At 41.0% G+C, this 14533-nt stretch overlaps 1 protein-coding gene across 1 annotated transcript; it reads right to left on the minus strand.

Moving 5' to 3' along the window:
* Nucleotides 1-527: 527 nt before the first annotated feature.
* RBP2 (retinol binding protein 2) lies at nucleotides 528-10008 on the minus strand. Its single transcript, XM_034781884.1, has 4 exons — nucleotides 9866-10008; nucleotides 5554-5732; nucleotides 2484-2585; nucleotides 528-792 (listed from the first exon to the last, which is right to left on the minus strand). Exons 1-4 carry the CDS (start codon nucleotides 9936-9938, stop codon nucleotides 739-741), a joined length of 408 nt encoding a protein of 135 aa, XP_034637775.1. The 5' UTR covers nucleotides 9939-10008; the 3' UTR covers nucleotides 528-738.
* Nucleotides 10009-14533: the final 4525 nt, after the last annotated feature.

A 14533-nucleotide genomic window follows, 5' to 3' on the forward strand; every position in this document is an offset into this window, starting at 1 on the left:
CTGTGCTGATGAGCTCTGCATGGTCACCTGTGCTCTCTACGCTGAGCAAACAGGAAATGAAATTCAAACATTTGCGGGTCTTTTCCTGTCTACCTGGTCAGTGCATCTGAGTTGAGAGTGCTGTCCAGAGCGGTCACAATGAAGCACTGTGGGATAGCTCCCGGAGGCCAATAACGTCAAATTCCGTCCACACTACTCCAATTCCGACCCGCAAAGGCCGGTTTTATCACTAATCCCCTCGTTGGAGGTGGTGTAAAGAAACTGGTTTAAAGGACCCTTTAAGTCGAAAGAAAGGGCTTCGTCGTGTGGACGTGTCCAGGCTTAATTCGATTTAACGCTGCTAAAGTCGACCTAAACCCGTAGTGTAGACCAGGCCTAAGATACTTCGACTTCAGCTACGTTATTCATGTAGCTGAAGTTGCGTATCTTAGTTCAAAGTGGTGGTTTAGTGTGGACCAGCCCTTAGAGGACTCATTGTCCTGCTTCTGGAAAAATTACAAGGATTTTAGAAATGAAAGAAATAATTACAAGAATGAGAATTATTTTTATTTAACTCTGGATTGAAAGGCAAAAGACCTTAAAACATACAGAAGTGTTTCCATGTTAGTGTTAAAGGATGTGTTTGTCTTAGTTAACAGTGCACAGAAATGCACTTACATGGCAGTGTCAAGCAGTCATTACATAGCTTTTAAAAAACCATAATAGCACATGTGAAACCAGTTGGACTTTCTGGTCAGTTTACTTTTTCTTCTTAAATACTTGATGGCACACTTGGTCTTCACACGTCAGCTCCTACAGCATTAAAACAATTGGTAAGTATATATTATTCTGAGTTATGTTTCCCATTTACAGCACCTCCCCTTGAAAAATCACTGTAAGACCAGCTGAACCACCACATCAAGAAGAGTTTTGCTTATTACAAAAAAGCAGTGTGTTTTATGGAGCCCTAATCAGCTGGCATGCACTGCAGGTTATGGTAATTAGATTTTGACACTTGAATTGAGTTTTAAAAAAAGTATAAAAATGAAAAATGCATTGAAATTGCTCTGTAATGGTGTGGCTTTGCATAGTCTATTATTAAAACAACATACTATAATTTATTAGAAGCACTGAAGCAACAAGGGAATTACAAAAAGAGGGTGGAGGGAAGTCTCAGAAAGGATGGGTACCAGGGCATTAGTGTTTCAATCGACTCATGCACCAGCCTACTAGGTCCTCCTGTTTCCAGAGATCTCAGTTTGAATCCTGGTGCCAATAATTAGAATGTAATGGAATTATTGGCAAATTTTGAATTTATATTGTAATAAGGTAATAAAAGTCTGTCTGTCAGTTGGGTGACACTGGTTTCTGCTTAGATGGAAGAAAACAATAGGATTTTTTTATTCATCTGATTGACCTTCCAATGGTAGTTAGATGGCCATCACAACCATCCACAGTGTAAAATGTGGTTTATATAACTGCACAGAATTAATTCTAACAAGAAAAGACTTCAAGGTAGATCCTCAACTGGTGCAAGTTTTCATTGTTTCACTTCAGTCAATGGAGCGATGCCAATTTCCACCAGCTGAGGATTTGGCTCTTCATGTGATAAATAGAGGAGACACGCTACAAAGAAAATATTATGCGTACTGTCCAACAAATAGATCACTTTGAGCTCTGTATTATAGCCAGCAGTCCAGTTCCAGGGTGGAGAAATTCATATTCTGATAAGCAAAATAATTCCTATCTATACAGATCCAAATCTGGTGAAGTTAGTATTAAACTACTCACTAAAAGCTGTGTGATTCTGCCTGTTACTGTCTCTTTCTGAGCCCCTACCATCCAGCATTACCATGCACAATTTACTGATTGTTCTTCCTGGGACCCCAGTGTTCCTCTGTATACTCTAATTTATTTTTCCAGACTTCATTGACTGCTTATTTTCTTTACAGGCCCGTATGGCATCTCTCAGTCTTGCTGCATTTTTTTTGCATTCCAGTTTACTAACTCAGCTGTTTGATTTTTTTTGGGAGGGGGGGGAGGAGGGGAGGGGTAACAAGATAACTACACTATAGAATGTTTGCTAGGTTTCCCTGTATATTCTGGGAGTGTTTTTCTGATCTGGATAACTACATAGTTCTCGATAGAACTCATTTTTTGGAACGACAAAAATATTGTTCTTACAGGTTTTATTCAGCACGTAAACACTGTGGTTTATTTTTAGTGTTTACTCAAAATGTAGAAGGAATTGATGTGCTATGTAACTGGAAGGGTTAAGGGCTGCAGTGCAGTGAGCTGGACCAAAAGTCACTGTAGGTTTGTGGCTTAATTGGGAAGCAGGTGGAGACAAATTAAACAGCAGGGGTTCTGGTAGAGAGGGGGTTTTAGAGTTTAGGTATCAGAGCTGTGTGAATAAAATGAATAAGAAAAATCCTTGGAACTATAGTAACTATACTATTCCACAGTCTCTGTTACATGCTATAGCCATGAAAGTCAGCTCTTACCAAATGCAGTCTATCTCCTTCAATCCAGTGTGTCCAGCCTCTGTTTTTCTTTTCCCCCTTCTGGACACATACTAATTTATCACCATTCCAATTCACTAGCGTCTGCAGGGATCAAAGGATTAAATCCAATAAGTTAACTAGGGATTTTGGAAAACATCCAAACACACCAGAACTAACAATGAAGTAGCATAACTGCTTGTGTGAAGACAGTAGTGGCCCAAATGCCCCTTAATATAAAGTGCTTTATGTTATCACTTTGCAATTATTTCTTCTGATACAGTGATACAGACTGTATGTGTGCAAAGGAAGGGCAATGAGTTAATTGAATTTCTGATGCTGTTTATAGAATCGCACTGAATATGAAAACTGTATTTTTCTTTTCTTGCTATGTGAAAGCATTAATAAAAAAAGATTATAAAGTGCAATAACTGGAGCGCTATGGATCATAGTGACTAGTGCAGCATTAACACTGCCTCTGTCTGTACATAAAACAGACAGAGAAAAAGTATGTAAATGACACTTGATACAATACAGTTATAGTTTATTTTATAGCATCCTTCAGGCACTGTAACCAAGAGCTTTAAAGCAAGAGCAGTCATATGTTTTCACAATGAAATTTAAACCGAGTATTTCATTAAAGGGTGAAAATGGAGGCATGCCTTAGCTGCTGGTACCACTCCCTATCGTGCTGACAAATATTGTCCCATTGAGGGGGGTGTACAAGGAAACAATCTAATGTCTTATATTTAGAGTATAGGCTCTTTGGGGCAGGGACAGTCTTGTTGTTCTGTACATCACCTAACACAATGGGGTCCTGGTTCATGCCTGGGGCTCCTAGGTACTAGGATTATACAAATAAATAATAAATGAGTTCCAGGTAGAATGGGCACCAGAAGCAGGAGTGAATGAAGGACCTAAGACCCCTCCATCTCCCACAGCGCAGAAAGGATAGAGACAAGCCAGAACGGGAGAAGTGGAAAGTGTTGTGGCTGTAGGTGCATGTACACCTCTACCTCGATATAACGCTGTCCTCGGGAGCCAAAAAAATCTTACCACATTATAGGTTAAACCGCGTTATATCGAACTTGCTTTGATCCACCGGAGTGCACGGCCCCGCCCTATGGAGTGCTGCTCTACCACGTTATATCTGAATTCGTGTTATATCGGGTCGCATTATATCGGGGTAGAGGTGTAGTTGGAGAGGGAAGAGGAAATAAATCCAGAGGGAGAGTTCTGAAAACCTCAAGGGCAATTTTGAATTAGAACTGAAGACTAATAGGAAACCAGTGAACGTGACTCTCCACAATCTCTAGATTCAGGGAAAGAGAGAGAATGGCACATCCACAGCATTCCGGACTCTCTAAAGTTGAGAGAGGGATTTAGGGAAATCGTGAAAATGGAACATCATTTGTGAAAACAGGAAATGATTAAGAAATGGCTAAAATTACAGCACAGAAGTACAGTCAGGATCAAGATAATGTCACCTAAGACTAGCAGTAAAGTTTGCTCCCCTACACAACAATTTATATGGGGGTGCGGGGAAATGATATCGGGTAGCAATCATTTAGATAAGAGATCAGGTGGAATTATAATGTTGCAACAAGGAAGTCCAACTTGTCCCAACATAAGGGTTGTGAAATAAGAGGAGAAAAATAAGGTTCCAGAGAGTTCAGTGAAGACAATTTTGTTCACAGATGAGATTGGTGATGGCTTTGACACAGGGGAAGGAGAGTGGGGAAGGCTATAGATAGATCATGTTATAGATGGATCAGTGGAGACTTGTGTGCCTTGGTTTAAAGCAGTAAAGCTGTTGAGTACATCACCATGCTCCCTGGAGAAAGGGCTGGGAAGAAATGATAGAGGTTAAAGCAGAGGATTCGGAAGCCTAGAAAGGACATTATAAGCCTGATTATTCTCTGACTTACACTGTTGTGAATCAGAAGTAACTCCAGAAGAGCTACCTCAAGTGAAACTGGGGTAAGTGAGAACAAAAGCAGGCCTATGGGTCAAACAATGCCTTCAGTTAAACCCATGCAGCTCCGCTGCGGGATTCCAGGATTCATCTCTATATGCTCTATAAGGACAGGATTCATCTCTATATGCTGCCTACTTCCTTTGTGAGGACTAATGAGACAAAATGGGTCTTGCTGTCAGTGAGCTTTGAGCTGTGCGACCATCTCTCCAGAGGCTGACAACAGGATCCGAGTTCAGAGATGAAAGTTGTTTACTGGGATAAGTTGATGACGCAGAAGTGGGTGTAAGGTCAGAGACGAGCAAGTTAGCCAAGAGCTGAGGAAGAGGGTAGAACTGGTTACCAGCTGAAGTGTTGGCATGGATAGGATCAACAAATGATAACAGAAAGAAAGGCAAGTGGCTCTTTCGGGCAGGTTTTCAAAGGCTCAAAGAGGCGTTTCAATGGGAGTTGGATGCCTGGATGCCCTTTGCATTGTTGAAATTCTCCATTACATGTTTTCAGGGGATGTTAGGAAAATAAAACTGAGGGTGGTATTCGTAAAAGGAAAGCAAAGGTGTGTGCAGTAAATGAATACACCAAATGGTTCAGGCCCTGATCCCTTAAGAAGTCTTTTCGTGGAACTCCCACTGACTTCCATGGGAATTCCATGTGTGGAAGGCTTACAAGAAAGGACTCAGATAGAACTGGCAATTTTAAAATAACGTGGAGGGGGAAAAAAAGCCTTAGTAGTTTTAAAGTGAAATTTCAGCAGCAGCTAAATTATATTTGCCAAAATATACTTCCTTTCTTTACTTTTAAATATAGAACACTACAAAGAGGTTTATCATAGAAAGACAGGAAAAATTCCTTGCAAGAAAAAATGTAATTCGTTATTGCCCTTACAAATCTGAGAAACCTTCCTGGTTTGCAAATATTTATTTTATAGGCAATGTGAAAGACAAAACTGTCTTGAAATGCAAATTACCTGCACTTTATAGACAAACATTCTCTAATATCTGTAAATTGCTTTCCATTATTTTTAAGTCAGGAAATTTACAGACTGCTTACCCTGTTTTTAACCACAGTGTACATGGAAATCAAATACTAAGTGTATACCTGCACAACTCGGTTGTCAAGCCCCTTGGTATGTTCTTCAAACTCCACTCCCACAGTATAATTCAGTTCATAGTTTCTGAAAGTGCTCAGTGTTTTTGTCTTAAAATTGTCTCCATCTTGAATAATTTCCTTCGTTTGTTTCAAGTGTCCTGCAATCTTACGAGTGGCAAAATCAATGCCTATCAACAAACAAACAAAACATAAGTGTATGATATACCTAGCCAAATTCCAACTTCTGGTACAAAGATGCAAAAGATAGTTTTATATATTCACCAAAAGTATGAAAACTACACTATGAAAAGCATTTGCACATTTAATCCTCTCACTTATAGGTAAAAGAAGGTGGAGTAGCTCTCTTCTAGAATTGGCTGACATTTCTCATTTGAAACTTTTTTTTAAATTACAAAAAAGATCTTTTTTTAAAAAATAAAAAAATTGAGGAATGTTTATGTTTTTTCAAAAAGTGTTCTAATTTTTTTGATGACCCCCCCCCACTTTTTTCCCCTTCAGTTTTGGGTATTTTTCCACCGTCATATACCCCTCTCCTTTTCTCAGTGACAAAATGAGGGGTGATGGGGAGGCGTGAAGTGGAAGAAAAACTGAAAATCCCCAAGATTTTCCGTATTCATGTTTTTGGAAAAAATAAAATTTTCATTGTTTTTGGTGAAAATTTTCAAGAAAACAATATGCCCCCTCCCCCAATACTGCTTTTGACCAGGTCTACTCATATCTATAGAAGGATCTCAGAACGAGTACAGTAGATGTGCATGTCTGATCCAGTGAATTTTGGCATGTAGCTTTTATTTCACCATAATCACAGATTATTGTTTGGGACTGCGTGTAATCTGTGGAACTGTATTGCATTTATATTGACACTGGGACTATACTGCGTGTGATTTAACAGCCATCTGTAAAAGCCATTTTCCCCCTTTTTGTAAAGTAATTTGAATCAGAATCATATTAATTAGCAAATCCTTTGCAGAAATGATGCTTGTATATAAACAAATAAGAGCTATATTCACTGATTGTCCGTAGGAAAGAATGTTAGAAACAAAAATCAAAGTTGGTCAGACTTTACAGGAAAAGAATGGATGGAAAAAGATTATTTTGCAGCTTCCATATGGGTAAAAGATGGAAAGTTTAAAAAAAAAAAAAAAAAGACAAATAGCCAAAGAGTACTGCATTTGACAATGCCCTCTTTAATATTCAGTCAGCATTTTGTGCCTGATTCTCTTTACCATTCCGTACTCTGTTCATGATGAAAACTAACATATACTTGCAACTGAATGCCCTGAAAGATATTTCAAATATATTACCATCATGACACAGTCTACCCTAGGCAATACACCTAATGCCAGCTTCATTGCCAGATACAATAAATATTTGACCATTTGGCAATGAATCTTGTTATGGTGCTATATGCAAATGAAATAATCTAACATGTTTCTCCCAGAGATTGAAAAATAGTGTGGCTTGTTAACCATCTTTGAGCTTTTTCACATACAAATTAATCATTTTCATCTCGGCAAAACCTTGTACAAATGGAACCCATTTTCTTTTGGTGGATTCATTATGTTACTGGTAAGGCACTAATCTAATTGAGTGAAAGGACTGGCTGGAAAACAAAACAAAAAAATGTTACTTTAACATAGGAAATAATGTTCACATTCAAGTATATTTTATCTGTTGTGGATTAAAGTCATCTCTGGGTCTGATTTATAGCCAGGTAACAAAATTTAGGTCTCTCTGAGGAAAGAAGTCTAATTTTCCAAAGGAATGCTATTTCTGACTAATATATTAGTCTTGTACTACTGCAGAAAATCAGGGGAGGTTTTATTAAACACATTTTGAACACAACACATTTTGAACAATACAAGCAATAAAGATGAAATATGGTTCTATTAGATTAGATTGAAATACTTTAACGTGCTTATGAAAAAGTTAAAGTTTCTGGTTTAAAGGGCAAAACGATTTGTTAATTAAGGTATAGGAATGCATATGTAGCAATTATAAGGATGAATGAACCTCAAAAAGTTCAGCTTCATTGTGCTTTGGATCTGAACTCCTTAATTCTTAGAATATCAACCAAATGTAAAATCGGGAGAAACAGAGCAGAAAAATCTCTTTTCACCATTTCCATGTCATTTCTTTTTCATTGATAACACAGTCAGTGAGGGACAAATTCTCAGTACCACACATAGAAATACACATCTAGATACTACTTTGTTGCAAATTCTGTGAGGCATTTTTCACTAGCACTGAAGTGAAGTACATAAAACATGTCCAAAACCCCCACAAAACAAAGGGCCAAAGCCAATTGGTGTAAACACGGCTCTCACTCCACAATCTCACATTAAGTTTCTTATGGGGAGGCTAGTTTTAAGCCTCGTCAGGAGGTTCAGTAGGCACATCTCCAGTGGAGGCAGTAAAGGAGATGCAATGAACCCGCCTGTCTCACTGTACTGCACCAATCACTTCTGAGCCACCCAGCATATCAGGAATTGTGGGTGGCTTAAGCTTCTGCCAATCCTTCTTCAAGCGGACTTCTCAGTGCTGGGTTCCGTGGCCCTATTTCCACCTGAGGGACCCAGGGGCTGAATCAAGCCCTTTATTTTATAGTCTAATGTGTCAAACACCCCGGAGAAATCCAGTAAGATCATTTTAGGATGGTTTCAGTCAGGTATCCTGTTCTCATTGCTAACTGAAACAATCCTGAGGATGGAGCGGAGATGTAACAAAAGCACTGCTCAAGTGCAGTGCATGCTATTAGTTATGATACAAAAGGAAGCAGAGAATTGGGAAGCCCACTACTTTATTGTAGCAGTATCGGGATTAGAATGTTTAAAGATGAAATAATACACATCCTATGAGAGTGAAGCACCAAGCGCCTATTGAATTTCAATGAATATCTCAGTCTAATTTTCAGAGGGGAAGTACCAATCTAAAGAGAGATATTAATAATATTACTAGCAATTGCAGGCCTTTTTGGTAAAAGTTTTTAAGAAGAGTAAATATGAGCAGTTATGACCCAACTGACAAAATCAATACAACAATATTAGCAGATGATACCCAAGGGAAAGTCTAGGAGAGAAGGGAACAGAGTGTTGAGTGACATTACAACCAGATTAAAAGATCTAGTAAAACTCTCAGTCCTGTTGGTAGAGAGTCTGACACTCTTCAAGTGCATGCCTAGACTAGCCTATAAGGAAGAAGGATGCTTAAACAATGAAGAGAATGTCAGTCACCACATATGACAACAATATTAGAGTTCTCTTAACTGCTTTTCCTGACAGTACATTTATTTTGTTCAGAGATCACTTTTGAGTTGAGTGGAAAGGATTTTCCATCCCTCGTGTAGTTTTGCCAGTATCCAGCACTCAAAAGTCATGCGTCTACCCACTCCAAATAATGAGATTGGCCTATAATCATGATTTTAAAATAATAATAAATGTTGGGCTCTTTTTATCTGCCTCCTGGTTTCTGAGCCTCTAGGGTGCTCTCATTTCACATTTTCAAGCTGCCGTCTGCAACCATGAGGGCTAGGAACATAACTCCCCCCCTCCCCAAAATGAAAGCTCAGATTCTCTGATCCAGTAGCTGAGACTTTAAGAAAAATACTAAATATCATGAGACTCACATGAGTCAGACCCCTTAGGTATCCATAGTGTCCTATAGGGTTAAGATAGTTTTATCTGCATGCAAACTAAAACATTTGAAATTACATTTGTAATGAAAAGGTCAAATATAAAATGGGCCTCAAACCAACAGAAGACAATTATCCCTTGTAAAACTTTTACACTGTCATTATAATCATTGAAGACACTAATGTGGAGAAAATAGAGTGAAATTGGCATTAGCAGGAGCTTGGTCTCCATTCACATTTCCAGCTCTCTTAATATGCTGCTTGCACTAAATTAACTCTCAATTTCTTTTAATATCTAAATAAGAATTCTATTTGTTAATAACTTTAATTTTCTTGCTGTGGAAATATGCTTCCATAAAGATTGTTAGAACGTTCATTACTATGTAAACTTTTTACTATACCTGCTAGTTCAGTTACAGTTTTATTAAATGCTAAAGGCTAACTGTTTTTGCTCCACTGCTGTGGAGTATCCTGTTACTTGCTCGAGAAGTCACTCAAGTTTGTCTAGACATATTATAGCAAGTGTATGATATTTTAATATTACTGCCAGAAACTCTTATCCCCAAAACATATAAAAGGAATGACTGCTCTACTATTAGGTTTTTTTTTTAAATAGGCATGATTGATAAATAAAAGCTCTTGTCCCAATATTGTATTTTTTTCATTTACCTAAGGCAACCATGTAACTGTCGAAGTTTTCATTGGATTCCATTTCCCACGTTCCATTGTAATCGGCAGGCATGCTGGCTAAGAGCTCAAACCCAAGGGTAGATCAAATGCTGAGCCTGGAAGCAAGTTCTGCAGAGAGAATGTGTTAAAACTGTCCTTTTTATATCTTCCTTGGATAAAGTTTTATGGTTTTCCAGATAATAAAGTCTGAAGGTCGGAGATCTAACCCGACAGAACTTTGCTTCGTTAACAAAGTTCAGGAGGACAGCAGACAGGCTAGGAATGGGTTTCTGAAGCAAGAACTAAGAGAGAAAGGTATTTTACAGTGACCTTTGTAAAGAACAGCAATCTCTTATAGATACTCCTTTGAAACATGTGCACCACAATGTCAAACTGTGCAACCCAACGTGAGTTCTCTTTTTCAATTCACTTCTCCTACATACAATAAGCCCCTATTAAGAGCTTGGCCTTGCATAGTTCATGCACCCTAACTCCCATGTGAAGTTGGTGGAAGTTTTGGATGTATAATGAATGCAAGATTGGGCCATTAAAGAGGAAATCCCTATTTTTAAAAGAGAGAATATTTATGATTTTATTTTACTTCTCAACTTCATATTCCAATGTATTAAAATAGAGTTCAAAGATATCCCTGTTTTCCTCCCAAAATGTCCCTTTTTATAGATGTCAAATGTTGGCAAATACGCATCAGGCATAAATTCACTTGAATAAATTTCATTTAACTGATCGTACATGTCACAGGGCTCCTCTCAAGCTACCCTGGGAGCAGCACTGTCTAACCCATTTTTAAGTCAGTTTCTTTTTCATCAAGTGCATCTTTAATCCTGGATTTCAAACCGGGGCAGGATTACAGCACAGGTGTACAGCAGGAGGGGCTTTTCACAGAACTTTTCTCTTCCTCCACCCCCTCTTCACAGTTATATATCGCCCACCCCTTACTAAGCCAATTAACTCATTAGCCCAACAGTTGCTACCAAATGTTACTAATCCCCTCCAGTAACAGGTTGGTTGATTCCAGTTAAGCCTCCAGCCTTCTCTGTGCTGCAGCAACCTCAGTGACCAGGATACTACAACTCGCACTCTGCTACAGTAAAGATATTGAGATAATCGGCAGAAAGTCCCACAATGTAGGAAAAGGCCAAACTAATGCAGCTAGGGCAATTTTAGGCAGTCACTTCAATTAGCCTGACTTTTGGTGCTTTGGGTTAGACTCGTTCAGAGTCTGATCAAACCATTTCCTACTCTGTGTTTCAATTTTGACCCTCACAAGATGCACCTGCTCAGAACAGGTGACAGAATGTACATTTTTTACTCCATAGCAGGGGCAGGCAGGAGCACAATGGGTCATGGAAGTGTGTAGCTGATGGTACCTCAGCAGACCTCACAGCTGTACTCTGAAGGCAACTTGTCTCTCTAGTGAGGCCCACTGAAGGGGAGTCACAGTCTGATGGACAACAACAGGGTTGTCAGATCAGGACTACTGCATAGGACAGTAAAGACCTCCCCTGGAGACTGGGGAGGATGGACATAAGGAACATGGTGTCATGCTGTCTGGAACAGCTCATGACCATGAGTGCCTACCTCAGGGCAGACTGTCAAAAGCAGGGCAGACACGCCAGTCTGGTGGTATGTTCTATTATTAGATTTCACCAAGCCAGTAACAAATGTGAACTCCTGGATCACTAGAACAGTCTCACCGTGGAAATCACAGACAGTCCCCATAGACTCTCTAGTCTATCTTGCCACCCAGACAAACTGGACTTAGTGATACATGGTCACTAACACCAAAAGTTGCACAATATTCAGGTTGCTTCCAGTCCCAAGAGACCAGTCACTTACCCCAGATCAGCTGGTGCCCTAGATCTTATACCAAAGACAACGCCTGTAGCCAATCCTATAATAAGCTATCTACAGATTTATTAACTAGCAAAAAAGAAATAAGAGTTATTTACAGGTTAAAGCAAGCAAACATATACACACAAATGAGTTACCATCTAAATCCTACAAGTGACAGAGTTGTAGTGATCTGTCAATTCAAAGAGTCTTTCAGGGTGGACCCAAGAAATAACCCCTGGGGAGCTCTGGCTTCAGTTTGGTGTCTCTAGCCCTGTCAAAGTTAAAACAGTGAAGAGAGATGGAAATTTTCCTGTGTCTTTGTTTGATTTCCTTCATTCAGCTTCCAAGTCCGCAGAACAAGATTCCTTGGATCTAGTATTTCTCAGGTGTGATAGGGCCATTAATCAATCCTTTGAATAGCGGTGTTCCTTGATAGCCCATCTGATTTTGATAGTCCTTCTGGACAGGCAGGGGGATGATTCCTGTGCCTGGGTTCACAAGTTCAGAGCAAACATTTTCAAAGTTATAAAGCAAAATGTTCATATCTTCTTATAGCCTGGAATACTGACATGACAAGTGAGATTAATGCCTGCAGCAACTTACAAGCATTTCATAGCATCTAAACACTAAATACAGGCAAGACTAAGGGTATGTCTACACTACGGGATTAATCCGAATTTAGATAATTCGGATTTGAGATACAGGTTGTATAAAGTCGAAATGAGTGCGGCCACACTAGCACAGTAATTCGGTGGTGTGCGTCCAAGTACCGGGGCTAGCGTCGATTTCTGCACCGTTGCACTGTGGGTAGCAAATCCATAGCTATCCCATAGTTCCCGCAGTCTCCCGCGCCCATTGGGATTGTGGGTTAAGATCCCAGTGCCTGATGGGACAAAAAACATCGTCGCAGGTGGTTCTGGGTACAGTCTCACTTCCTCCCTCCCTCCCTCCCTCCCTGCATGAAAGCAACGGACGGCAGACAACCATTTTCGCGCCTTTTTTCTTGGGTGGGTGAACACTGCAGACTCCATACCACGGCAAGCATGGAGCCCGCTGAGGTCAAGACAGCACTCATGAATATTGCAAACACCTCGCGCGTTCTCGTGGAGTTTATGCTCAGCCAGGACCAGAAAAACGAGGAGAGGAGGCAGCGGCGGCGGCAGCATGATGAGGACATGGACACAGACACGGATACAGAATTCAGTGAAACCACAGGCCCCGGTGCTTTGGAGATCATGTTGTTAATGGGGCAGATTCTATCCATGGAACGCCGATTCTGGGCCCGGGAAACAAGCACAGACTGGTGGGACTGCATAGTGTTGCAAGTCTGGGACGATTCCCAGTGGCTGCGGAACTTTCGCATGCGTAAGGGCACTTTCATGGAACTTTGTGACTTGCTGTCCCCTGCCCTGAAACGCCAGAATACCAAGATGAGAGCAGCCCTCACAGTTGAGAAGCGCGTGGCGATAGCCCTGTGGAAGCTTGCAACGCCAGACAGCTACCGGTCAGTCGGGAATCAATTTGGAGTGGGCAAATCTACTGTGGGGGCTGCTGTGATGCAAGTAGCCAAAGCAATCACTCAGGTGCTGCTACGAAAGTTAGTGACTCTGGGAAATGTGCAGGCTATAGTGGATGGTTTTGCTGCAATGGGATTCCCTAACTGTGGTGGGGCAATAGACGGAACCCATATCCCTATCTTGGCACCGGAGCACCAAGCCACCGAGTACATAAACCGCAAGGGGTACTTTTCAATGGTGCTGCAAGCACTTGTGGATCACAAGGGACGTTTCACCAACATCAACGCGGGCTGGGCGGGAAGGGTTCATGACGCTCGCGTCTTCAGGAACACTACTCTGTTTAAAGGGCTGCAGCAAGGGACTTACTTTCCGGACCAGAAAATAACCGTTGGGGATGTTGAAATGCCCATAGTTATTCTTGGGGACCCAGCCTACCCCTTAATGCCATGGCTTATGAAGCCATACACAGGCAGCCTGGACAGGAGTCAGGAGCTGTTTAACTACAGGCTAAGCAAGTGCAGAATGGTGGTAGAATGTGCATTTGGCCGTTTAAAAGGTCGCTGGCGTTCATTATTGACTCGCTCTGACCTCAGCCAAAGAAATCTCCCCATTGTTATTTCTGCTTGCTGTGTGCTCCACAATCTCTGTGAAAGTAAGGGGGAGACCTTTATGGCGGGGTGGGAGGCTGAGGCAAATCGCCTGGCTGCTGATTACACGCAGCCAGACACCAGGGCGATTAGAAGATCACACCATGAAGCGCTGTGCATCAGAGAAGCTTTGAAAACCAGTTTCATGGCTGGCCAGGCTACCGTGTGAAATATCTGTTTGTTTCTCCTTCATGAATACCCTCCCCCTTTACTGACTGATTTTCTGTAAGGAACCCACCCTGCCCCTTCCCCCAGCTTTCTTTCAAACCAAATAAAGTCACTATCATTTAAAAATCATTTATTCTTTATTAATAGATTAGAAAAAGAGGGAGGGAACCCGGGTGGTATTTGGGAGGAGGATTGCTGGGAAGGAAAAAGCCACAAAGAAAAGGTTAAAAAAATGACAGCCTTTTGCTTGGGCTGTCTACTGGGGTGGAATGGGAAGGTGTACGGAGCCTCCCCCCCCGCGTTCTTACACGTCTGGGTGAGGAGGATACGGAACATGGGGAGGGGGGAGGGTGGAACAGGGGCTGAAGCGGCAGTCTGTTTTCCAGCAGCCGTTCCTGAACCTCCACCAGACGCCGGAGCAGCCCCAGCGTTGCATCCTTCATCCTCTGGTCTTCCTGCCGCCATCTCTCATCTCGATCGTC

Source organism: Trachemys scripta, chromosome 9 (genome assembly GCF_013100865.1).
Source record: "Trachemys scripta elegans isolate TJP31775 chromosome 9, CAS_Tse_1.0, whole genome shotgun sequence".
NCBI classification, from domain to species: Eukaryota; Metazoa; Chordata; order Testudines; family Emydidae; genus Trachemys; species Trachemys scripta.

Excerpts from the sequence above, each read along its gene's own strand:
- RBP2 (XM_034781884.1), bottom strand. The coding sequence starts at position 9,938 with ATGCCTGCCGATTACAATGGAACGTGGGAAATGGAATCCAATGAAAAC. Across the intron at positions 5,733-9,865 it reads CAGTTACATGGTTGCCTTAG|GCATTGATTTTGCCACTCGT; the intron begins GTAAATGAAAAA and ends GTTTGTTGATAG. Across the intron at positions 2,586-5,553 it reads TTGACAACCGAGTTGTGCAG|ACGCTAGTGAATTGGAATGG; the intron begins GTATACACTTAG and ends TGATCCCTGCAG.